This window comes from Coloeus monedula, assembly GCF_965178545.1.
Source record: "Coloeus monedula genome assembly, chromosome: 21".
NCBI classification, from domain to species: Eukaryota; Metazoa; Chordata; class Aves; order Passeriformes; family Corvidae; genus Coloeus; species Coloeus monedula.
This window is the reverse complement of record NC_138801.1, coordinates 3918183-3942543: the sequence shown is the minus strand read 5'-3', so window position 1 is coordinate 3942543 and position 24361 is coordinate 3918183. Positions and strand designations below refer to the sequence as shown.

Below are 24361 nucleotides of genomic sequence, written 5' to 3'. Positions count from 1 at the left end.
ACCTGTAAAATGTCTGAGCAAGTTCTCCATTTCAGGGAGCTTTAACCCTGGGTGTAGTGTGTGAGGAGCCTTTCTGATCTGATTCCACTTTCTGTGGATTCCATTTTTTCATCTCAAGCAGCCACCCTTGGCAATGGAATCAAATCACCCACCTCAATTCTATCAGAGAGCTAACACCGTTATCACCTGAGCTGATAAACTCCACCTTTCACAGTCCAGTAACTGCCAGAGGCACTCCCTGCAAAGGTGCCAGTAGGAAAGGTAAACTGAGGTGTGACACTGGCACAGAAACATCTCACAATCCTAATGCATGTTGGGTAGACATTGAGCCAAAGAAATGATTTCCTCTACAACAGCCATGAAAATCAACTTTCCCAAGCCCAGCAGCCTCACCTTAAAACCTGAAATCAACCTATTTTTTTGTTCACAAGGAAGGAAAAGTGCCCACAGAGTGAACTTTGGTCCCTGTGACGAACACACAGAGCATTTGCATGAGGCCTCCAAAGGCGTTAGGAGCACATTAATTGTTATTACTTTTGTTATTACCTTCAGTGAGGACATGAGCAGGGAGCTGTGGATCAGGCTCATGTGTTTTTGTTTCACTGCTGCTGTCTCAGGACCCAACCCTCCACACCAAATGCTCTTCCAGGCCGGCTGGAAGGACCAGATGCATTTCCAGTTAGAACTTTCTGCTTTCTAGAATGTGATTGGAGCCTGCAGGAAAAAATAAGAAGAAAGAGGCTGTTTAGCAATTCTGTTTATAGAGTTGGTAGCATTTCTATTAGTGGGAGGAACTGGTGCATGGTGCCTCTTGGAGAGTGCTGAGGTAATCCCAGAGATCATTACTGGCTCTTGGTGAGGCACAGGACAGTGCCAGTGGATCTCAACAGGAAGGGGTGATTTTCCTCCTTTAATTTCTTCGGCTGGAAAAAGACAAGTGGCAAAAGTTCTTTAATTTGCTTTACTGTTTCACACAGAAATCCTCACTGGTGCTTCTCCCTCACCTCCCTGTGAGACAATCTAATTAGCTTCCACCAGGAAGCATCACAGAATCCTACTTAAAAATAATGACTGACTTTATATACATATATATATGTAGGTGTGTGCATATATATAAATATGTATGTCTTAAGGCCTTCCACCACTTAAAGCCTTCGTAGATTCATGCTGAGCAGTTCTGGATTCTTGCCTAAAAATGCTGCAGATCCTCAAACACAGAAGGAAGTGCAAACAGCCTTCCCCCTCGAGCTGTTATTCTGTGCTTTGACCAGTTTTATCTCATTCCTGTGCCAGTTGTGTCATGAGAGCTGCTACGCTGACGCCAGGATTTGTCAGTGCCACGTTTCTTACCTTGTGCTTGATGCTTCCAGCACATGCAAAGCAGACAAATGTGCAGAAGGGAGTTCAAACAGTTGTTTCCAGTCCTTCTTTGAGAGCTGGCTGCACACAGGGCAGGTAGGAAAGCCCTTCTCATCAGCAGGCTTCCAAATTTCCAACCAGGATCTCACTTGCTGCAGTTCAGGTCTGGGCAGTCTCTCTTTCCATTACCTGAAGGCTCTGATGTTTCCTTCCCTCTTTCTGTTCTGTGACCTCCTTCCATCTTTCTTTGTAATTCCCTAACTTCAAGATCTGGGATTATTTCTGTCAGTTCTGACTGGACTCTCTCTAATCAGCCCATCCTCGTGAAATTGGTGTCAAAGCAACCCAAATTCTCCTGCTGAGCCCTCAGCAGTATGAAGTAAAGCTGGATTACTCCCCAAACTGAAATGTTGTTACAATTCATACATTCCCGCAGGACGTTTGCCTACTTTGCAAGGACCAGCACTGGGATGACATTCAGCCCGTGGCCAAATGGAATCCACATGTTTTCTATGGAACCTCTCCCAGCCAGGTCTGTGGCATATAAACCCTTGTACTTCATGAAAACAAACTCAGTTTTCAGGCTATTTGTTTTTCTAAAACATCAAGCCCTGACTGAATCCTATTTTCCCTGGGGCTTGCAGCCCCTCCCAGCTTGATGCCACTTTCCAATTGCATAAATATCCTCTCAACATTCCCACCCAAAGCATAAGGGAACACACAAACAGTCCCACCTGGGAGCAGAGTCTCCTGGGGGTTCCCATTTTCTGCACCTGACCCATGCTCTTATCTCCATGGCATACAGAGGCTGATAGCACAGAATGTGGGTGATGGGGAAGGACAGAGGATAAAAACAGAGAGAAGAAAGGGGACTAACAGTTACCCTCAAATAGGACAGTAAAATTAACACAGAATAAAAAAAGTTGTTCTGGTTATTTTGGTGCAGTTTCAGCTGTTGTAATGGGCACAGAGTACTTCCATGTGTCTTTTACAGAGTAAACATCTAATCCCTCAGGAAGTGAAATACACATATTTTGAACTATTACATAATTAGGAGCACAGCTGATGCATTCACCCTTTGCTTCGGTTTCTGTGGTACAAACTTGCCAGAGCACTGGAGCCAGCTGAGATTGGAACATCTTTTGCATCTAAAACCATCTCACTGAGATTTAGCTCAACTGATTTACAGCTTACCATGAAAACAAAAATGAAATCAATGAGGTTGCAGCCAATGAAAGAATCTCCAACCCAATAGAAATCACAGCTAAAGCATTTTTAATAGTTACTCAGGTTCCTCGAATTTGTTCAGAGAGTTTTTTCAAAGGGATATGGCTGAAAGTAGCTCTGTTACTCCCAAATGAACTTGCTTGACCTCCCAGAACAAAGCACTACTTTATCTTCAAGCCCTGCTTGGAAAGCATTCTGGACAGCTGATAAATACCTCACTTGTAGACCGTTCCATGGAAAATATTCTTTGCAGAGCAACTATTTCAGATTTCCAAACGTGCATTTCAGATTTCTACAACTGAAGTGGTGAGCTGTGACTGCAGGGTTGCTCAGAACGTGGAGAAAGAGAAGATATCCGTGGGGAGGGCTCCATCTGTACCCAAGCAGAGGTTTCCTTGCAGGACTCCAGTGTGGAACAGGCTGCATTTGGCTCCCATGACACAAACGTGTTCAGTCACACCTGAGGCTTGAACACGAACTTCTGCACAAACCCACTGCTCGGGCTCCTGGCTTTGCAGTCTCAGATTACAGCTGCACCACGGAGATACCTGGGCTCTGGCAGGGATCCAGCTGGGAAGCACTGCCCAGCCTGCATCTCGCTCACAGCACATTCATCAGCTTTACTGACAGGGCAAAAAAGAGCTTCTTCCAATGTGCCAGACGGAGAGAACCGAGAATTCAACTGGACTCAATTTATAACGTCTCTGATCGCAGTACAAATCATCAGTTCACACCAACTGAGATCAGGAGGACATCAGCAAGATTTGACTGATCTCAGGGGCAGAAAATATTCTGGATGGATTATCCCCACCAATCTTCCCCAGGCTGAACTGTCAGCAGCCAAGCTGTACTTTCTCTCCTGAGCTGGGCAAACAGCTGTTCAAATTTCCATTTGTATTTCTGTATTAACGATAATAAAGGACAAAATTGGTAGCAACCAAATGCAATTTTGCACTGATGAACTGCACAGAGAAGAAACCCTTGCAGGCACCTGTGGTTGCCAGATATCTATTTTTTTTTTGCCAAATTTTTTATTACTGCCAAAAATAGATTGGGAGCCAATCCTTCTACCATCAAAATCAGTCAGTGTCCTACGGATGATCCAAAAAGATCAGTTAGATCCACAATAAATCCATGCACATTTACATGTGTGTGTTTATGTCTATACTGACCTAATGATGATAAAAACTAACTCGAAAGATACACTAATAGCATTGCCTAAAATTGACAATTATTTCCAGTTTCCTTGTGATGGGGAGGACAAATGTATCCAAGATGCATTTTCCTTTCCAAAGGCATCATCTAAGTTCGTACTAAGCAATGGTTTTACAACACCTGCAGTGTCTTTGTGTTGAGATGAATCCCATGTTCGATCCTTTTGCCTTTTTGTTTCCTTCTCCCCATTCCCAGGGGATGCAAAGAACACACTGTGCTGCCCATCAGAGGAAGTGACAGCAACTGACATTTCCCCTTTAGAAAAATAAGAATTCCTATTAGAAATCAGCCAGAGGGGGTTTCTTTGGGATAGAAAACTTTATTAACAAACATACAACTGTTTTTTTTAATATGATGAGGCTGGGAAACTGTGGCAGTGCCTGCCCCACAGCCTGGGACAGTGACACACAGCCCCATGTGACAGACGGACACCTCACCGTGGAACCCCAAGGCCAGGAGCGACTGCCTCGCTCTCACTTTAACCCAGCTTTTTTCAAGTCCTCTGGCAGAACTCGGCCCTTCTTCCGGGCCCTGGCTTTCTTCTTCTCTATCCTCTCCTTCTTCTTCTTCTTAATGTTCTTCTGGCGCTTGTCCTGCCGCTGCTGCATCTTTTCCACCACCCTCACAGTCCGTTCCTCCCACTGCCTCTTGCGCTGGGCTTTCCGCTTCTCCTTGCGCTTCAGGGCCTCCTTCAGACGCTCCTCGTCATCACGGATCTTCACCCCTTCCGCCTTATAGAGAGCATTTGTCCATTTTATCTTGGTCTCCAGCTCCTGAGCTTTCTTCTCGTCCTTCTCCTTGAGCTCCTCCAGCTTATTCTTCCTGGTCTCCAGCCTGCTCAGCAGCTGCTTGTAGTTTTTTCCTGTCAGAGGAGTGATATTGCCTTTCACTGCTTTCCTCTTCTCTTTCTTCTTCTGCATCTTGTTCAACTCATTTTCTTCATGAACTTCAACCCTGTTGAAGACAATATCAGCTCTGCTCTCCTCCTTTTTGTTTTCTGGCTCTGCTGGTACCTCCTCAGTTTCTTTCTTCTCCATTTTTGCCTTCATCTTCAACTCCTTTCGCCGGCGCTTCTTTCTCTCTCTCTCGTACTTCCTTCGCTGCCTCTTCTCCAGGACTGCAGGAGTTAATTCTTTGGCATTATCCTAAGGAAAAGGATGGACATGAATGAGCAGCCTTAAAAGGGATAAAGCAGAATTAAAAGCAGGCTGTCCCCAAGTCCCTGATTTCAAACTTCTCCTAAGAAGCACTACCTGTGATGTGAAGCTGTGATGTCTCAGCTGCTAGAGACACTAAACACAGTAGTAACACTTCACACCCTTTGCTTTCCCTCAGCAGTCCATAGCTGTCCCCTTTCAGGCTCTCACTATTTTGCTTTCTCCTAAAAATCACCAAAGGCATGTTCTCATCCCAGCTGACCTGTCGGCGATTGAATCATGGACCCAGACCGTGATTCAGGGAATCTGAATTGTTTATTCAAAGGAGTGAGTTGGGTTTACACACCTTTCCAAGGCACAGTATTTCCTTCTGTGGTGTGACCTATCCCGTGTTGCCACATCAGCAACACGCTTTTTCCACGTCTTTCTATGGGGTGATCACTCACTGTTCACCCCTCTGTCAGCTCCCAGCAGGCTCCTCTCCGTAGGGCTCTGCCGTGTGACACCTCCTCTCCCCAGGGTCTGGTGGAGACAAGTGTCTGTGTGCTGCCATGTGCTCCTTTGTGCTGCCAGGTGCCTCTGCAGGCAGGTTTTACAGCTCACAACCCAATTCTCTCTTACAATTCTCCATACTGACCCCACCTTTTCTCACAGGTTTTTCCAAAGAACACACACAGGTCACCTGGCAATAGCTACAGGCAATTCCGTATGAGATGGAGGCAGCTCAAACCCTGAGCCTGTGAGATCCTGTCCCCACACCCCCTGGGAGGCTGGGGAGAATTTCAAGTGCATAAACACACATATGCACACACATTCAGAGTTCCCATACCTGTCCAGAAGCCTTTTTAATCTTTTCGTGGAGTCTCTGACGCAACAGATTGATTGCAGAAACAGAAGGGGAACTCAGTTCACTGTTACTTCCTGAGAGAGAGAAAATAAAAATACTTCAAAAGCAGCACCAGCTAAACAGAAGCACTTTCTCTGGCTATGGGAAAAACTCTGGGAACTCTTTAGATGCTGTGAATGGAATGGAAAATCCAAACAAACCCATAGTTTCTATTTCATTGGTTTCTTTAGAATTTCCTCGGTTTCTTTAGAATTTCCTCTTTTATCATTCAACACTGCCAGCAGTGGCCTGGCATGCCCTGGGGCTGCCTGGCAAGCCAAAGACAAATACCAAGTCTGTGGAACAGAGAGGCTCAGGACATCTTTTCTCTGTGATCTGGCTTTTCATTGTCATAAAGGAAAGCTGAGCTGGCAGGACAGGGGTTGCATCCACCCGTAATTCCCAAAGTTACAGGGGACATGCACAAAACCTCTGCAGTTCAAACACCGTTTCCAGAGAGCCACCCAGTGGTGATGGCACAAATTCACGTCCATAGGCAAAAGCTTCTGGGGCACACGGGGATAAGCAAAGGTGTTCTCAATTCAGGCTTTCCAAACCACACTTGTGGGAAGCAAGTGAAAAGCAGCCAGCTCAGCCCAGGTCACTTTCACGGTAAAGCTGGAATTCTTACCTGCAGCCACACTCTCATTTCTGTTCTGTGTACCACCCTGTGGAGATGATTTGCTGGCTTGAGGGGCTGCTTTCTGTCCTGGAGTGGGTTTACTGGTGTTAGAAACCACCTGTTTGGCTGAAGGAGAATTCTTCTTCTCAGCTTGCTTCCTGGGTTTCTTTTTCTTCTGTTTCTTGACCTGTCTGCCAGCATCATCGGGCTGGCCTGGCTTAGACACTAGAAGGCAAAACCAAATTAAACAAAAGAGGACAATGCTACATTCCCACTCTTAACATCCAGTTATTACTGAACACTAAAGTTCCAGCATTACAAAGACATATCTTAATGTTCAAAAATTGTACGTTTGAGGATTTATTTAAATAGACCAAACACCCTCGCACACTTTCGTAAAATCCCAGCTCTCCCACATTCATCACCACAGTGAATGGAGACCACTGATTTCCAGGGCTCCCAGTACAAGGTGCACAACGTGCTCGGGAACTCCGTGTTTCAGCAGACCGGTATTTTGTTATAAAACGGCACAACCCCGGGCCAAGCACCCCGCGGGGGCACGGCTGTCGCGCCCAGCCTCCCACAAACCGGCCGGAGAGGGCAGAACCGAAGCGTTACTGCTCCAATACCAAATTTCCTCTTCCGCGACTCCGGGGCGTGCTGCACGCCGACCCTCCTGGCCAAGCCCTGCAGGTAGGAGTCCTGGGCGGCCAAGCTGGCCATTGCTGCCCCGGGCCCGGGTTCCAGAGGCACTGTCCCCTCCCCGGGGCAGCGTGGGGACCGCGGTCCCCTCCTCGTGGAGTCCCCGGGCAGGAAGTGATGGATGAAGCGCGCCGGCCGGGAAGTGACGGCAGCGCGGGGCGCATGGAGCGGCTGCAGCCGCCGGGCCCGGAGCCGCCCCGCCGGGGCTGCCGCGGGGTCCCTACGGCCACCAAGGCTCCCTCAGCCACACCGGGGTGCTCTGGGCTCTCCTGGGGGGCTGCGGGTCACCCCGCGACCCCCGTTCTTTCCAGCCACCACCCCGGAGCCCCGCAGGCAGCCTCCGGCTCGCCTCCACCGCACCTCCCAAACCTTTCCTTGCCCCTATATTGTAGGGCAAAACCGAGCTTCTCCCTGCACGGGGGTGAGGTCCCCGGAGCACGGGCGAAATTCGTGATGGTTTCTGCAGCCTCTGTACGGGAACAGCTGCGCAGAGCAGGGTTTTTTTCACAGCCTGCAAGGGAACGCTTAATCCCATTGCATGTGCACGCTCATATTGGGACACTTCCACAAAGCCTCGTGGCTGAAAACACACGCCTTAAAAATTATACAAAACAGTTTTATTAAATCACCTAATTACAAAAATAAATGGAATAGAAGAAAAAGAAACAAACAAACAAAAAATAATAGCAAAATCCACATCCTAAGAAATGAAACATTACAGCAGAAAGCTGGGGAAGCTCAGCTCAGTTGTTGGAATGCCCTGGTGGCTCTGTGGTGCTCGTGACACCGAGCTGTGCTGACAGTGTTCCAGTTCAGTGGCATCTCCCTTTCAGCTGCACAGCTCGAGCCAAGGCATGCTGAGCTGCTGAACAGCTGCACACCAAGCACCAAATGTGTTTCTTTGGAAGGAAACGGAGAGTTACCGAGTATCCCTCACTGCTCTCAAGATGTTTTCATCAGACTAAACTAAAAGCCAACATAAACAGTGGCTCCGTGTTAGCTCAGACTGTTAATAGGAATTTCTGTGTAAACACTGAAGAAGGAATCGACTGACTAAAGCATGACACTGCTTCTCTTTGTGGTTTTGAGCACGTGGCATCGTTGATCCCTCAGTCTGATCCCTGTCTGCCTGTTCGTCTTCCAAGGGGGGAACACTGCTGTTCCATAAGGGTCTCCTGGGAGCCTCCTCCCAAAGCAAGAGTTCAAGTTTGTAAAGCATTTTGACAGTGAAGACTGTTGTGTAAAAATACTAAAAGACTCTTTACAGTAGACCAGAGGTTGTCGGATGCCATCCTGAGAGAGCTTTAAAGCAGCCAGAATGTCAATAACCTTGGGAAGCAGACTAAAAACCCCAACACACTCACTGTGCCCACATTTGGCTCAAGTTTATCCCAAAGAAATTCAACTCCCAACACTCACATGGAAACAAACTGGACTCCTAATGAACTCTACACGTAACTATCACGCTAAAGCAAACCTGACTAAATTGTTATAACGAGATACACTTTGTGTCTACTTTATCTCTTAAGGGACAGGAACACTCTGGCAAGGTCCTGGGGTGGAGGAAGCACACGCAGGGAGCAGAAATCTGCCAGCACAGCTCCAGTGCCTCCTCCCGACAGCAGGAGCCGCTTGCTCAGCACAGCAGGAGGAAGACTTCCAGCAGCGCGGCGCTGCGGCAGGGGCAGGGTCATCACTGGATGAGCCGCACCCCGCAGCAGCGGATCCTCTTCAGGAATGCTCGGCGGGGCCCGCCCCGTGCCCGTTCACGTGGGGGTGCGACGGGGTGGAACTCTGCGAGGTGGCAACGCTCTGCTCTGCTGTGGCAGCTGCCAGAGGCATCGAGAGGCTCTCGGGGGACAGCGTGGCAAAGTCTTGTCTCCAGTAGGCTTCGCACAGTGGGAGATCATTGCTGTCACACAGACTGTAGCTTTCCAGAATAAACAACCCCAGTGAGGAAGAGAGCAGGTGTGGTGACAGGGGAGGAGAGGGATGGAAAGGGTGGAGGGAGCAAGACAGAAGCAAAACATTAAGAAAATGGCAAAAAAAATGCTGGATGTAAGGTCTGTGTTCATGAAATCATCCCAAGTCGTGTGACACTGGCCTTTCCTAAGACACCCCCCTCTAAGGGCCTGATGAAGACTGGGGCAATTTCAGAGACAGAACTGTGGCTACAAAATGAAACAGAGGCTCAATTCTAGTCCAGACACTCCAAGTCTCTGAAAAGATCTGAGCTGAAGTCCTGGCACCGCCAAATATGGCAGTTCTGCTACTGGTGAGAGAGACATGGACCTTACCCACAATTTTTTTACTTGGAACTAGACTGCAACCTATGTGAGGAAAAAAATAGAAATCCTGCTCTAATTTCACTTCAGCAAAAAAACTGCCACAATTGTTTTGGGGTCTGTCCCTGTCACAATAAAGAAGAAACCTATTTGCACCCTTGCCCTTCCAAAAAAGTGCTCCAGAGGTCTGGGTCTTCCATTGAAGCTTCCCAGTTTGATTATAAAGTACTGACGGCTCCTGCCTTTTCCCAAAGAGCCTGAGCTAACAATGCTTCTAAAAGCAGCTGGCTGGATTCCAACACTGGATGAACCAGCAGTGTGGGAAAATAAGGTTTTTAAACAACTGGCTAATTCTTCCCCGTGCTCTGAGGAAAACATAATGTGGAAGGGCCAAAACTAAAAAGAAACATGGAAGGAACTGGAACAAAACCAACACAAATCCCAAAGAGAAGAGGGAGCTGCACACACAAGAGACACCCAAGACAAAGTGAGTGCTGGAGCAGAAAGCAGCTTGCATTCAGAGAAAAACAAACCCAATGGGTCAAGTGATTTTGTTGTTGCAGCTTTATTTACATTTGTAATGTATGGATTGATGCTTAGGGAAATATTTTAAGTATAGAAATATGAGACAGTTCATATTGCACAAACATGAAACGTGAGATTTAACCCCACACTCAAGACAGCTCCTGTGATCTCAGAGGAGGGAGCAATGGAACACAAATGCAGGTCTGGGGGTTAGAATGAGAGAAGGCAAGCTGGACTTGCAGTTACCACTTTGGGGAACAAGCACACAAAGCACTAGTTGCAAGCTGAACTCTTTTCTGGCAGCATCACCCAGCTGGCTTTGCAGGAGAAGTGAGAAGGCAGTGGATACATGTTTTATAGCTGGGCCTCTGTAAAATCCTCTGGAAGATGAGCCCCCAACACAGTGGAGCTGGGTTCAGTTAACAAAGACCTTCAGGACTGAACCAGAACTGTAACTCCTGTTCTGTCATGGACCTCAGGCCACAATTTCCCAGGAGAACCTGACCACAGCATCCACACATCATGGCAGGGGAGTTACTAACCACATTTCAGCTGTGTCAGAAGCATGACTTTCTCCTGCTGCCCCAGTTAGAACAGTTCAGAGTCTAAGCTCCACCTCTCAGGTAACACTCCTCAGAAGTCAGGGTCAGTGAGCAGCTCTGCACAGCCCCCAGGAGCAGTGGCCAGCCTGCTGCTCTGTCCTAGGAGGGCTCCTCAGGGCATGGAAGGGACTTCACTACTCCCCTGAGGCACCCAGCCAGTCTGAGTGCACAGGGACAGCTCTAGGAAACTACTTGAACACAGGGCAGGAAAGCAAAGATTCCTTCAGGACAATCTTCTTGGGTCCAGTTTCAAGGATCTGGGTTTGGGTCTCATCAAAAGCCCCATGTGCACATAAAAAGCCTGGCAAACACCCGACCCTACAACTGAGAGGTATCCCAGGGCTGCCAGGACAGCAAGAAACTCCCCCTTGGGGGCAAACAGGCTGTTGTGTTTACAGCCACTGAAACATGGCTGTGACATAACAGAAACCCTTCCCCCACATTAGACAATAAGATTTCATTAAAAATATTGTAGTATTCTAATTATAAAAGGACTTTGAATAAATCACTGTTTCTGTATTTACACAGACACAATTTCTTTGGTGCAGAAAAAGACAGGAAAGAGCACAGGAAGGGAGGAAGTGCTAAAAGCAAACGACCAAGTGCTACATGATCACAAGTGTCAGACCACAACTCTGCAGAGTTGCCAGGTTTCCTCACCTCAGGACCAATAAGAAAGAGCAGGAAGGCAAATCCATCTGATGTACACCAACATTTGTGCTTCCATGTCAGTTCTGTCAGCAAGGGTTGCTTTATGTGGCACCTGGGGCCAGGCAGGTGAACAGACCATGCCAGCACGGTCAGAACCCCTCAGTCCAAAAGTGAGTGACCAGCACACAGGGGTGGCAGTCTGGGGACAGCGTGAGTGAAGCACGCCTGGCACGTGTGGGGCACTCTCATCCCACACCACATCCCTTTGGATAAGCTCACTGCTATGTCATGGACCTATCAGCACCTGCACAGGTGCCTGGGTTTGTGATCATCACAACTTCCGCAAAAAACTGAATAAAGTTTGAAAAACAACTCTTAACTTTTACCTCTAAGCTGTGTCATATTATTATCTTTTTACTCTTAAAATATATATTACTCATAAACAATGGCCTTACATTCAAAGATACTGAGCAATTTAGTTGACTTAGCTGGGGTTATTATAAGCATTCAGCATTTTTAGAAAAAAAGGAAAAGTGAAATGTAGAAAACCTGGTCATTGAAATTTTAAATAAGATTGTTTTAAAGTTAAGTTTTTGTTTAAAAGTCCTAGTATTATTGCACTGACTTCACTTAGCTTGGAAAGTGCAGCCAAAATAACCACGTTTGCATTTGTTTTCTTCTGCTTTCATTTACTGCATCATTAACTAGAAGTGCTGGAGTGCATGACGAAAAAAATAAAAAATAAAGTGTCTGAATTCTCTAAAGTCTGTTTGCTAGGTAAGAGGCTTATTTTTTTAGTAAAAATACTAAAAATCCCACAAACAAATCAGTAATAAGTCATTCCTTAGAAAATCCTATCACAATACTTCATAACGCAGTGAAACTGAGCAAGTTTGTTTGCTCCTTGCAAATGTTGACCCCAGCAGGACTGGAGGCAGCTGGGGGCAGTGGACCGGGAAGGAAAAGGCACAATGTGTGACCAGGTCACTTGTGAAAGGACTCACCACGAAGGTGTGGTGACATCAGGACCCAGCTCAGAAAGCTGGTCTCTAGGGAGAGAGCCAGAGGCTCCTTCAGAGGGATTTCCCCCAAGGGAATTCATCTCCTTTTCTAAGGATTACAACAGAAACCTAAGGAAATTACCTATCAAACCTGGGATGCTGTGAACAACTCCTTCACCAGGACATTTATACCCTGTAGAATATCTACAAGGAAAAGGCAGTTGCTTTAGTTGCAGAAAAAGAGTTTGACCTAATTAAAAGTAGGACTAAAAAATTTTGGGAACATTCTCAACACCTATACTTTAAGGGCTACTTGATGGTCTGGACTAACTACCCCAAAAAGGCCTATAGTTGTAAGGCAGAGTCCACTGCCCTATTTGTACCTGGAAGAGTAATATTCTTCTTCTAGCTCGTACAGGTCAATGGAGATCTCATCCCGCAGCGCAATCAGCTTCTTGTCACACTCCTCCTGCAGACTCCTCAGCTGCTGGTTGCGCTGGTTGATGGCCTCATTCACAGAGGGGAAATCATTGAGGATCAAGAACTGCTTCAGGTCAGACACAAGTTTCATCAGGGACTCGCCAGCTCGGACCTTGCAGCAGCGAGAAAAATCACACATCAGAACAGAGCTCTCCCCAGCTGCTCCTTCAGCCCAAACTTTGGATAAAAACTCCCACATTACATGAGGATTCTGACAAAATTCTGACCTAGCCTTCCCCAGCCACCCCAAACATCAGGTTACTCTCCTGGCAGCAGTCCTTGGGAATGTTATAAAGATCCAGTAATGAACCCAAAAGCCCTTGCAGGATGTGCTGCCCACAGATGTGAACAGGACAGTATCACTTACAATATTTGCAGCTCTGACATGCATCTCGTAGTTATCTTGTTCACCCTGGGTTGCTCGAGAGACTTGAGTTTCATCCTCGATCTAAAAAAATAAGTACACAAATCCGCCTCAATGTATTTAAAATCCAAACAGACAATTACTACGCTATAAGGTATTATATATAGGAGTATATATATATGTGCATATGTGTGTGAATTTCCTATAGATGTGAAATGAGATCGCACATTACATTTGCGAAATTCGCATCTGTATGTGAATTACAGTTCAATTCGCACATAGTGTTCAAGGCCAGGTTGGACGGGGCTTGGAGCAACCTGGTCTGGTGGAAGGTGTCCCTGCCCATGGCAGGGGGTGGAACGAGACGATCTTTAAGGTCCCTTTTAAGCCCTTAACATTCAGAGATTCTATGAAGGGTCCTCCCCTCCCCGCTCACGGGCTTCGCTCTCCCCTCACAGCCTCTTCCTCCTCAGTGCCCCCGCCCTTTTCCACTTAGCAGCCGGGGTGCTCCCGCGGGGGAGATCCCGCTCAGGCCCACCTTGGCCGTCTTGATGATCTCGGTGAAGTTGTCCATGATGGACTTGACATCGTCCTTGAGGCGCTTGTTGTAGGACTGCAGCAGGGTCTCCTTGCTCTGGGGCAGCACCCGGGGCTGCGCCATTGCCGCGCCCGCCCCTCACCAGCCCCTCCGGCCCCGCCCCTCCCGCGCTCTCGCGAGATCTCGCGCCCCGTAGATATTTCCCAGCATGCACCGCTCCGCCTTTCTCTCCCGCCGCCCAAGATGGTGAGTGATGGCGGCGGCGCGGGGGGGGCCGGGGCCATCCGCCGCCATCCGGGGCTGCCCGCCGTCATCCGCACCGCGCGGGTGCTCGGCAGCCGGGGGAGGCGGTGGAGCGGTGTCTCGTGCCCGGTTTGCGGTGATGGGGGAAGGCCGCATATGGGCCTGCCCGCTCGCGCCGGGGAACTGCGGCTGCTGCCGGCTTGGGCAGCCCGGGCAGGCCGCAGCGGCTTCCCGGGGTAGGTGGGATCGCGGTGGTCAGTGACGCGCGGTGAGGGTATCTCGGCTGCTGTCGGGGAGCGCCGGGCCGAGAGAAGCCATCAGCACGCTCGATTTAATCCTTTCCCTCGCGGGGAGGTTCATAAAACTCGTAAAGGCAAAGCGAAGGATTTGCTCTCTCTAGAAGAGCAGGATGAGCATGGGAGGCCGCCAGGCTGGTGAAACGCTTAGGAAAATAAATGCATTTCCAGGGTGGGCTGGTAACTTGTCCAAGCACGCAAGTTTTGGAGGCGAAAGAAGACAGAGTGTGTTTCTTGCTTGCAGCCGAAAGGAAAGAAGGCCAAGGGCAAGAAGGTGGCCCCGGCCCCTGCTGTAGTCAAGAAGCAGGAGGCCAAGAAGGTTGTCAATCCCCTCTTCGAGAAGAGGCCCAAGAATTTTGGCATTGGTGAGTATGTGGATATTTGGGATATTTTCTCCATGTTTTTTTCTTGTTCAGTGAACAGATATCTGAATTATAAACAAATAACTGCTGCAGAGTGGAGAGGGTGATGAAAGCATTTGTTTTGCCTTTTGCAGTTAATAACTGTCCATATGAAGGTGATATTGGACAATTTGCCCAGTTATTACACGGATTCGTTATATGATCCTACTGGGATGAGTGTTTCCCTTTTTCATGTTCTCTGGGAAATCGCTCCAGACTTGTGCAGTGCCATTCTTGTACGGGGCGCAGATGATGTGAAAGAATATTTGCTATCTGAGTGATCGTGCTGACACATCACCACCAAGATCACTGATGCTCCTGTGCTGTTCCCGTGCTGCTGCTCTGGATTTGGGGCAGTCCTGAGCTAAAGGCTGTGTTTTTTAGGACAGGATATCCAGCCCAAGCGTGACCTCACCCGGTTTGTGAAATGGCCACGCTACATCCGGCTGCAGCGCCAGAGGTCCATCCTCTACAAGCGCCTGAAGGTGCCTCCTGCCATCAACCAGTTCACCCAGGCCCTGGATCGCCAGACAGGTGAGGATGTGCCCCACAAGGTTCTCTTGGCTTGGGTTGTAAATGGGATTTGCTTCAGGGAAGGGGAAACAAACCAAAATAAGCCTTAACAAAGGTAAGCTGGGGTGTATCTGTGGAAGCATTTTAGGGAGGCTTTAATAGTGACCAGGGTGGTGTCAAAATCAATTTGCTGGCTTAAATCTTGGATTGCTGCTGTGTACCCTGGAAAGGGATTTAGAAAATAGCAAAGCTCTATTTACTGATTCAAACGCTGTGTTAAATCTTAACTGTGATTCCATTCTTCCAGCTTGATGTAGAAACTGCCCAGGGTGGTGTAAACAGATTGAGAAATCTATAGAAGGGGAGGTTTTGGGGGAAAACCAGCATCCTGCAGGCTGGCACTGAAGGAAGAAGGGATTTAGGGGTCTTCTGTGAATGAGTCTATGCAAAAAACTTTGGACTTGGTATAATAATTTCCTCCTTGTAGATTCCTTGCTTTAAAGGAGCCAGTGCACCACCTCTAACCATAATTGCTGTGGGGGTCCACAGGCATTTCCTCACGCAGACAGTGAAGGAGCTCTCAGTGCCATCAGAGGTGCATGCAGATGCACCTCTGAGTGTTCTTCTCTTGGACTGTGCAGATGATGATCACTTTTTGCTGTGTAAAGAAATGTGATGACAACCACCAAGATCGCTGATGCACTGCAGTATTTTTAAAAAGTAATGCTTAGATTTTCAGGTCATGCAACTAATTAGTAGGTGTTCTCTTCCAGCTACACAGCTTCTGAAGCTGGCACACAAATACAGGCCTGAAAATAAGCAAGAGAAGAAGCAGAGGTTACTGGCTCGTGCTGAGCAGAAAGCTGCAGGAAAGGGAGATGCTCCAACCAAGCGGCCACCGGTCCTCCGAGCAGGTAACTTTGTACCTGAGCTGATGGAATATGGGAGTGTGGCCCTTGGTGAGAGAGAAAACTGATTGAAGAGTTGGTTCTTCAACCAGACAGGCTTGGACAAGCTATGGCAATGATGTATGAATTTCTTCACCTGAGCTCAAAGTGAAGAGCAAAACAGACGAGCTTTTTAACCCTGAGCTTTAGCAAATTGTCCATGAAGTGTCTTTGTGCCCTGATGTGAAAAGTTTTTGTAACTTCCATAGTGATGCTGTGGTGTGGAATCAGAGCTTTAAAAATGGACTGAGAGGAAACAAAGCTTATCTAGAACTTGTTTTTCAGGTATTAATACTGTCACAACTCTGGTGGAGAACAAGAAAGCTCAGCTTGTTGTTATTGCCCACGATGTAGACCCTATTGAGGTGAGCATGTTACAGCCTACCTGTGTAACTTAGGGTGGGGTCAGAAGTGCTTTAAAGGCAAAAATGCGTTTTAGGACAAACTTACTGCATGAGAGAGAATCCATTAAAAAAAACCCACACATTTACCAGAACTGGGATGTGTATGCATGTTTGTAGTTGTCCTGGTTTGACAGCGAGGCTGGGCCCTTGCAATGATGTTTTGAATTTCTTCACCTGAAGCCAGCAGTGAAGAGCAAAACGAGCTTTTTAACACTGAGCAATTGCCACAGCCCAGGCTGGCACCCAGCACAAAGGGATGTTCTCCCTCAGTTCCTCAGCACTCCCTTCCCTTTCAGCTGGTGGTTTTCCTGCCAGCCCTGTGCCGCAAGATGGGGGTTCCCTACTGCATCATCAAGGGCAAAGCCAGGCTGGGCAGACTGGTCCACAGGAAGACCTGCACCTCCGTGGCCTTCACCCAGGTTAACCCGTAAGTGTTCTGGGAGCTCACTTGATTCTGTTGTGGAGAAAGCAAACTGCCCTAAGCCCAGGCTCTAGAGCAGGTGGGTGGCCAGCTTGGGTCTCTCTCTAAAGTAGTAAAATTAAAATACCACCTCTGTAATGTCTGATAAAAATGCCTCTATCAGGTCTTGAAGGTGCAGATCATTTTGGTTTACCAAAAGGGTGGTTACTCTAAAATCTATGTAGAACTGTTAGCCTTAACCTGAGCAGTGCAAGATTCTGAGTGTTTATGCTTTGCAAGTGATGCTTTTGCTTAACCTGAAAAATTGGGTTGCCGCTAGAAGCTCTCAAATTCTGTGGCAAAATATTAACAGAAAATGTTAAATCAAGACTCTAAAGGAACTAAAACTGTCACCAACAGGGAGGATAAGGGAGCCCTTGCCAAGCTGGTGGAGGCTGTCAAGACCAACTACAATGACAGATATGATGAGGTAAGTTTCTCTGGGCTCTTGGCCTTGTCTTTATACTGTGAACATTCCCAAAAGCTTCCCAGAGAAATGGGACATAGTGACATCAGTTTATAGTTCTTGGGTGTGTTATACCTGGGTTTTCTTACAGTGTACCCAAATTCTTTACCTGAAGATGGGGTAAAATGTGAAAGCTGTCACCAGGTTAGAAGTAAACGGCAACCCCAGGGCAAGGATTGTAGAGAGGGCAGCAGCTTTTGCTAAGCTAAACTCCATCCCCCAAATCCAGGAGTTACGGGATAGCTGAATCCAGTATCCCTCACTGAGAAAGATCTTAAGCTTTTCTCTTTGCTACCCCAAAATGTAGTGCAGTGCTTGAAATGTGTAGGACTTTCTAGTTGAGGGAGTTCTTCCCCTTGTGCAGAATTGAGTGATACAGTAAGAGATGGAATGAGGCCTCTAACCTGTTCTCCCTTCCTTTGCAGATCCGTCGTCACTGGGGCGGGAATGTCCTGGGTCCAAAATCGGTGGCTCGCATTGCAAAGCTTGAGAAAGCAAAGGCTAAAGAACTGGCCACGAAGCTGGGCTGAAGATGTACTGCATTGCACCGTGTTTTCTGTACATAATAAACCCCAGCTGTTCCAGTGTCTGTTTGTGGGAGTGTTCTGGGCAGGGAGTAGCACAGTGGCATTGCTGTACTTCTGTGCCTTCCACCCAGTGACAGAACACTGCTGTGCAAAAACAGCTGCACAGAGCTCGTTATTTACTTGGTACAACTTCCCTTAATTACTAGTTCTGTATAGTAACTCCTCTCTCTTGAACACACAGCCCAGCATGCTCTGGGATCATGAAGTTGGGCTGGGCTAGTTCGGCTTTAAGCCTGGCTTGGTTTTGCAAATCTAAATTGGGAATGGTACTTGATTTCTCCACTAGTACTTAGGGCTGGGTTACAGTGTGGGTTATGCACAGTGTTAAAACCTTCCAGGGCTGCAGTGCCTCCTCCAGTGAAGGCAGGCTTAGGGGGGAAGAATCAAGACCTTCCTGCACTTCTTTCCTGAGTGCTGACTTGGTGTGGTGGCAGTGTGGAGGTTACCCAGGTTCCAGCTGTGCTAGGTGCTTGTTTTTGCCAGCCCTCGTCCTTTTGCAAAGCCACAGGCCTTCCCCAGCTAGACCTGAGCGTCCACAATAACCTCTAATTCAGGTTCTGTGTAAGATGCACAGTGTAAGTCACAAGGCAAAGACCTGCAGGCCTTTATTTATTCTGCTGCAACTGCTGTGAGCCATTCCTGACTTCAGGAATGACTACTTGCTGCAAAAAGGCTGATTCACAAAATCCTTTGGATTTTTCTTAAAGAAAATACAGTGCAGATGTTAAAATGTAGCTTCCAACCAACCATGACAGAAAAACATATCCTTGTGATTCATGTTGAAGTTCAGTGCTCCTAAGCTGCAGCCAAATCACACTGGTGGGAGCTCAGTTTGCAGGGGTTGCTTAAAGTCTATTTGCAGCTTAATAGCTGCACGTGTTTGCTGAAACTGCTGTGAAATTCCAGGTGCTTCAGTTATTTAGGACTGATCAGGCTCCTGTCATCTGTAGAAGTCTGCTCTTGACTGTAGCACAAAGCAGTTACTTCCCAGCCCTCACAGAGGTAGCTTCTGTATAAATTTCTTGTACCACAAGAAGGCAGTTGCAGCACACAAGCTGTACCTATGAGAGAAAATCACACATTGGCACTTTTCCAGGCTGGACTGGACCTCCCTACTAAGGACAGCTGCAATAACCAAGTCAAATCACCTAGCACAAGCTATTTAGGTTAAAACTGGGCTTTTGTAACTCAAGAGCTCATGCAGGCATTCCAAAGCAGCCCGGGGCAGGTCCCTCTTACCAGGTGACGATGTACTGCATGTGCTCGTTCCGCAGGCTCACCCTGGTCTGGCCCCCGATGGGCCCCCCCGGGACTGTGCTTCCTGCAGGGACAACACAGCCAAGGTAAAGCTTTGGTCTGCACAGCGTGGAGCTGCACTGTGGGGAAGAAGGTGTGATAAGTCTGGTGGATACCCTGCACTTCCTCAGGCAGTGGTGGTCCCAAGTTCATAGAATCCCAGAATGGTTTGGGTTGGAAGGGACCTTAAAAATCATCTCGTTCCACCTCCTTGCCATGGGCAGGGACACCTTCCACTGATCCTAGGTTGCTCCAAGCCCTGTCCAACCTGGCCTTGGACACTTGCAGGGATGGGGCAGCCACAGCTTCTCCGGGCACCCTGTGCCAGGGCTTCCCCACCCTCACAGGGAAGAATTTCTTCCCAATATCCCATCTAACCTTGCCCTCTGGCAGTTTGAAGCCATTCCCCCTTGTCCTATCTTCGATGCTCCTGACAAAAGTCTTTCTCCAGCTCTCTTGTAGGCTCCCTGTCACCTTCAAAACAGTGGGCTGGCAGAGCACAGGAAGAGAAGTGAGGGGAAAGGGAGGGAGGGTGACGTAAATTGGATGTGGGGCTGGGTTCCTCTGTGACTTACTGAAATCTGCATCGATGAAGATGGGCTCAGCACCGGTCACCTTGGCCATGGCCTCCAGGTCCCGGTAGTGCCAGCGGTTTTTTTCAATGTTATTTTCAGGCACAAAGGGTTTCCTTTTTTCTGTTAACCTCACCACCCCAGTGAGATCAATTTCATCTTCAATCTGAGAAGTGCAGAGAGAGAAAAGGAATCTTTTCAAGATTGATTTCATATTCTGACACTTCTAGTCCTGTCATGAAAATGTGACACTTAAAGGGTCTGAGCATAAATGAAGTGGTTGTTCCCTGTAGTGGGGCAGTGCTGTAACACAGCAGGGAAAAAAATAGAACAAGAACAGCCCCTTGCTTGTAAAACACATTATTTACTTAACAAAAAGGTGGGAAACAAAGATTTGTTGTCTTTGAAAAGTTCAGTGGCTGTTTAAGTCACCTCTCATGCTACTGAACGTGGCTCCAGCCTTTCTGGATTGGTCAGTGGTACCTCTGGGTAACCAAGGGGCACAAAGTAACACCCCCAATTCCCTGGATCCCCCGTACCTGTCCCTTCAGCCTGGTCTCCGGTTTCAATTTCTTCCTGGGCACAAATCCTCGGTTGACCAAAATCATGACCCTAGAGTTACATAAAGAAATGAAAGGGAATTTATTCCTGCTGCTGCCTAGAACTAAAGACCAAAGAATGAAGCAGCCCACGTGTGTGCTGCCACTTTTGCTGTCACCTGAGTGCACATTATAAAGGAATTTAAATACAATTTCAAGTCGAGCCTCAAGTCGAGAGATGCCTTTTAAGGCAGGGATTGATTGATGCAAACCCAACCACCAGGATTCAGCTTTTCCAAGGAGAAGCAAGTGCTCCCATGGAGCAGGACTCTCCTGAACTCACCCGAGCTCTGTGCAGTAGAAGGGGGTGACGACGTTGGCTCCGTTCTCCGGGTGGGATGTGATCCTCCCGGCTTCCCGGGCTTCCCGCTCGGGGTCCACCAGGGAGCGGGGCAGGATGTAGAGCTCCTTGGAGTGGTCAAAACGCCCTCGGACCTTCACAGGTCTGTACTCCAGCTCCTTCAGTTCCATGGGGCTGCATGGGGAACAAGAGCAAAACAAAATCATGGCTGTGAGAGGCGAATTCAACCGGGAGGTTTTATCATGGGATTCTCCTTTTCCCTAATGGTTCACTCTGGAGCCTGTTGGCAGAGGCAGAAGACAAACACCTCATGGAATATGCAGCTGGGTTAATATTTTTCAACTATCACAGTGAATCAAACAGGCATTATCAGGAGTACCCAGGGAGTAGTTCTTTTCAACCCAGATATCACAGAGCAGGTGCACTCACTGCCTGTTCATCCAGCTATGGGAAGTGTTTCTTTCCCATCCCAGACCATGAAATCCAACTGAGCCCTTCTGAGAGTTGTGCCAGGTGACCAAGTGACCTTAAAAATCTCTCTCACATCTGACACAACTGCTCCACATGTAGGGCAGGGCCTGCTGTTGATCCAAGACCCTGTTGTAGTAGCAATTTCTTTGGGATATCACAGACACCAGCTACCAACTCCTTTCCCCAGGAGGCTTACAAATAGTATGAGCTACATCCCACATTCTCCTGAACAGAGATTCATCCTTCCCCATGCATTTAGAGTATCCCATAGGAAAACACTGACTTATCCTTTTACTAAAAATTAAAAAATTATCAATGTCTCTTTCTAATTTGCTTGGCACATCCCAATCCCCATTGCATCCCTTCATTTTCATGCAGGTTAGTTCAGCACAAGCTCAGTAGTGCATGGTCCATATCTAATATTCCCAGGAAACCGTCAGTGCTCTGTAGACAACAAACCATCCCTGTTTCCATACTCTAATGTCAGAGGAATGGGATCTGCTGTGATTCTTGATGCCAGTTGTGCAATCAAATCTAATTTCCACTTGCGCCGCTGAACCTGGGAGCAAACAAACACAAAAGTAACACATTAGGGCTGAACAGAGCAATATAACAACCCCAGCAAGCCTTAAAACCTTGGCCATAATTTTCTCATCAGACCTGGTCTAAATCAGGGTAATTGGATGTATTGGGTTGACCCTGAGTTGATGGACAGTCTTTAAGACCAATTACGCTTCTCACAATTTACATATTTAAACCGCACAGAAAGGCGGGACTTCCCCTTTTGGTCGGAGCTCGCTTGCTGGGAGGTGGGGGCTCCGGAGCCTCCCGGCCCCGCCGGGCCGGGCCGGGGCCACTGCCCCTTTCCCCCTTTCCCCACGCTGCGGCACGGACCCTGGGTGGCTGGGGGGGACTGCCTCAGAGCCACAGGCAGCTAAAACCAGCCATGGACTGCTCACAGCTAAGCCCATCCAGCGCGGCTTCTGGGGACCGGCGGGTCCCTCTCCTCTCCACGCGGGGCCGGCGGAGTCAACGGGAGCCGGCAGAGCCTCCTGTCTGCAGCCAGCACACTTCGTGCTGAACTGAAGAAGACACCACGCAGCCAGCAGCACAAAGGGAGCGAGGTTTTCCCCACCGTAAAGGCTGAACAAGAACACTCTTCAGCATGGCGGTGTCAGTCAGAGAGAAAGAGAAGTGAGTCACATGGGACAGAGCTGAGCACGGCGACTGGGAGAAAAGAGGGCGGTGCCACGATTCTGGCGGGCAGCTTAAAAGAAACCTTCTTGCATGCCGTGGTAAGAAATTGTAATACCACAAACTGTTTGTCTCTTTAATCCATTTGAAGAACATGGGGGGATGGAGTATCTTCGTGTGCCTGTGAAGATTGTGAAGAATGCCGATGCCAGGCTTTATAGTAGTAAAAGGCTGTTAGAGACTTGTGGCGAAGAAGAGCCTTTGTGTGCAGGCCAAAAGAACTTATCCTTAAAAAGATGAATAACCCCATGTGATGGCCCATGTTTTGCAGTGTGAAGGAACTGTGAGATTTTTCATGGGAGAGATGTTCTACACACAGCAGATTGTTTGTTTCCGGGCGGATCTGCTGTTGGTGGCAGTTTGGGAACCACGTGCAACTGAAGGAAAAACCCTTTTTTTTTCCCTTAAGCATAAGAGAGAGACTTTTCAAGAACTGGAACACTGACTAACATCCCATGTTCTGTTATCCCTTGTGTGAGCTAGGTAAAAGGAGAGAAGTGCTGGCTGGAGGGGGGGGGGGGATTTGCTTTAATTTTGTTTTGTTATTGTCTCTTTACTTTTAATTCTATTAGTAATAAAACTCTTTCATTGTACTGCAACTGTTTAAGGTTTGTGCCTGCTTTGCTTTTCTCCTAATTCTTATCTCACAGAAGGAAAACAAGTAAGTAATGAATATTTTGAACCAAAACCACTACATTGGAGAAGTTAAAAGAGAGGCTACTGAATTTAATCTGAGGAAATATTTATACTAAAAAGTGTAAAAGAAAAAGACTTCCTTTAAAGACTTACAAGTGGACACTTGGAAAACAGAAATGTAAAGTAACAGCAAATGTTCACCCTGCTTGTGGTGTGAACTAGATCAAACAGATGGGAAAACTTGACAGCCTTCAAGTGATCACTTCTAGAAAAAATGAAATATTTATTTGTACCTGCCATGTGCCAAGACCAAAGGTGGTCAGAGGGATCAGGAGAAGGCCCCATTTCAGCAAGGTATCCTCTCCAGATGTGTCAGCAGCTGCTGTAGAACTTTGTGGTTTGCAGAACCTCAAACAAACATCTACAGAAAACCAGAAAGAGGAACAGGATTTATAGAGAAGAGATGCCAAATTCTTGCACGAAATATTACATCTTGGTACTAGGATGAAACAGGGCAGAAGCCCAGACATATTTTCTTACCTCTAGTCTTTTGAACCAGACCAGAACCTGCTTTAGTTAGGGGATATCCAAACAATGTTCTTCTGATCAAGCACTGCGATGCCTACACAGAATAAGAACGATCCTTTGTAATGTCGCTGCTTTATAAAACTTGTATTTAGGTGATATCAGTTACCTTGATGATTGCCTGAAATATTGTTTATCTGTTGATTTAAGTCTCAAATGAGCAACCACCTCTGAAATACTATGGGTTTGGTTATAATTTAAATGAAATAAAATATCCGTTACAGAGCTGCCTATAGCACAGCAATGAACTTCCATCCACACTATCAACAAACACACACCAGCTTAATCTACTCTTGACAGAAACAAAGGCCTACAGGGGACAGGATCAGGGGACAGGACGCAGGGATGGGATGAGGGGAGGGGATGAGGGGACAGGACGAAGGGATGGGATGAGGGGAGGGGATGAGGGGACAGGACGAAGGGACGGGATCAGGAGACACGATCAAGGGACATGATCAGGGGACAGGATGAGGGGAGAAGATCAAGGAACAGATGAGGGGACAGGATCAGGGGACAAGATCAAGGAACAGATGAGGAGACAGGATCAGGGAACTGGATCAAGGGACTGGATCAGGGGACAGGATCAGAGGACAGGATCAGCGGCTTACCCGTCCCGGCCCCGCTGCCCCGAGCGTCCCCCGGCCCCGCCGCTCCCTCAGCAGCTTGGGCCCCGCTCGCAGCACCAACGCGGCCATGGCAGTCCCGGCCCGGCCCGG

General features: G+C 47.8%; 4 protein-coding genes across 5 annotated transcripts; 1 reads left to right on the top strand and 3 right to left on the bottom strand.

Moving 5' to 3' along the window:
• Window positions 1–4146: 4146 nt before the first annotated feature.
• On the bottom strand, window positions 4147–7245 carry SURF6 (surfeit 6). Its single transcript, XM_082295110.1, has 4 exons — window positions 7096–7245; window positions 6476–6691; window positions 5788–5879; window positions 4147–4946 (listed from the first exon to the last, which is right to left on the bottom strand). The coding sequence occupies exons 1-4, from the start codon at window positions 7187–7189 to the stop codon at window positions 4275–4277; spliced, it is 1074 nt and encodes a 357-aa protein (XP_082151236.1). The 5' UTR covers window positions 7190–7245; the 3' UTR covers window positions 4147–4274.
• A 1505-nt stretch (window positions 7246–8750) lies between these two features.
• Window positions 8751–13757, bottom strand: MED22 (mediator complex subunit 22). Of its 2 annotated transcripts, none has more exons than XM_082295078.1 (4): window positions 13615–13757; window positions 13080–13160; window positions 12616–12824; window positions 8751–9098 (listed from the first exon to the last, which is right to left on the bottom strand). In XM_082295078.1, the coding sequence occupies exons 1-4, from the start codon at window positions 13735–13737 to the stop codon at window positions 8900–8902; spliced, it is 612 nt and encodes a 203-aa protein (XP_082151204.1). In that variant the 5' UTR covers window positions 13738–13757; the 3' UTR covers window positions 8751–8899. The 2 variants fall into 2 exon arrangements, with proteins under 2 accessions (XP_082151204.1, XP_082151205.1); XM_082295079.1 differs by having other exon boundaries at window positions 8751–9092.
• Window positions 13758–13831: 74 nt separating this feature from the next.
• RPL7A (ribosomal protein L7a) lies at window positions 13832–17931 on the top strand. Its single transcript, XM_082294969.1, has 8 exons — window positions 13832–13860; window positions 14398–14518; window positions 14939–15088; window positions 15841–15981; window positions 16300–16379; window positions 16715–16845; window positions 17239–17308; window positions 17770–17931. The coding sequence occupies exons 1-8, from the start codon at window positions 13858–13860 to the stop codon at window positions 17872–17874; spliced, it is 801 nt and encodes a 266-aa protein (XP_082151095.1). The 5' UTR covers window positions 13832–13857; the 3' UTR covers window positions 17875–17931.
• A 576-nt stretch (window positions 17932–18507) lies between these two features.
• SURF1 (SURF1 cytochrome c oxidase assembly factor) lies at window positions 18508–24356 on the bottom strand. Its single transcript, XM_082295193.1, has 9 exons — window positions 24254–24356; window positions 23601–23682; window positions 23354–23481; window positions 21647–21729; window positions 20682–20873; window positions 20339–20411; window positions 19803–19965; window positions 19171–19252; window positions 18508–18992 (listed from the first exon to the last, which is right to left on the bottom strand). Exons 1-9 carry the CDS (start codon window positions 24338–24340, stop codon window positions 18926–18928), a joined length of 957 nt encoding a protein of 318 aa, XP_082151319.1. The 5' UTR covers window positions 24341–24356; the 3' UTR covers window positions 18508–18925.
• Window positions 24357–24361: the final 5 nt, after the last annotated feature.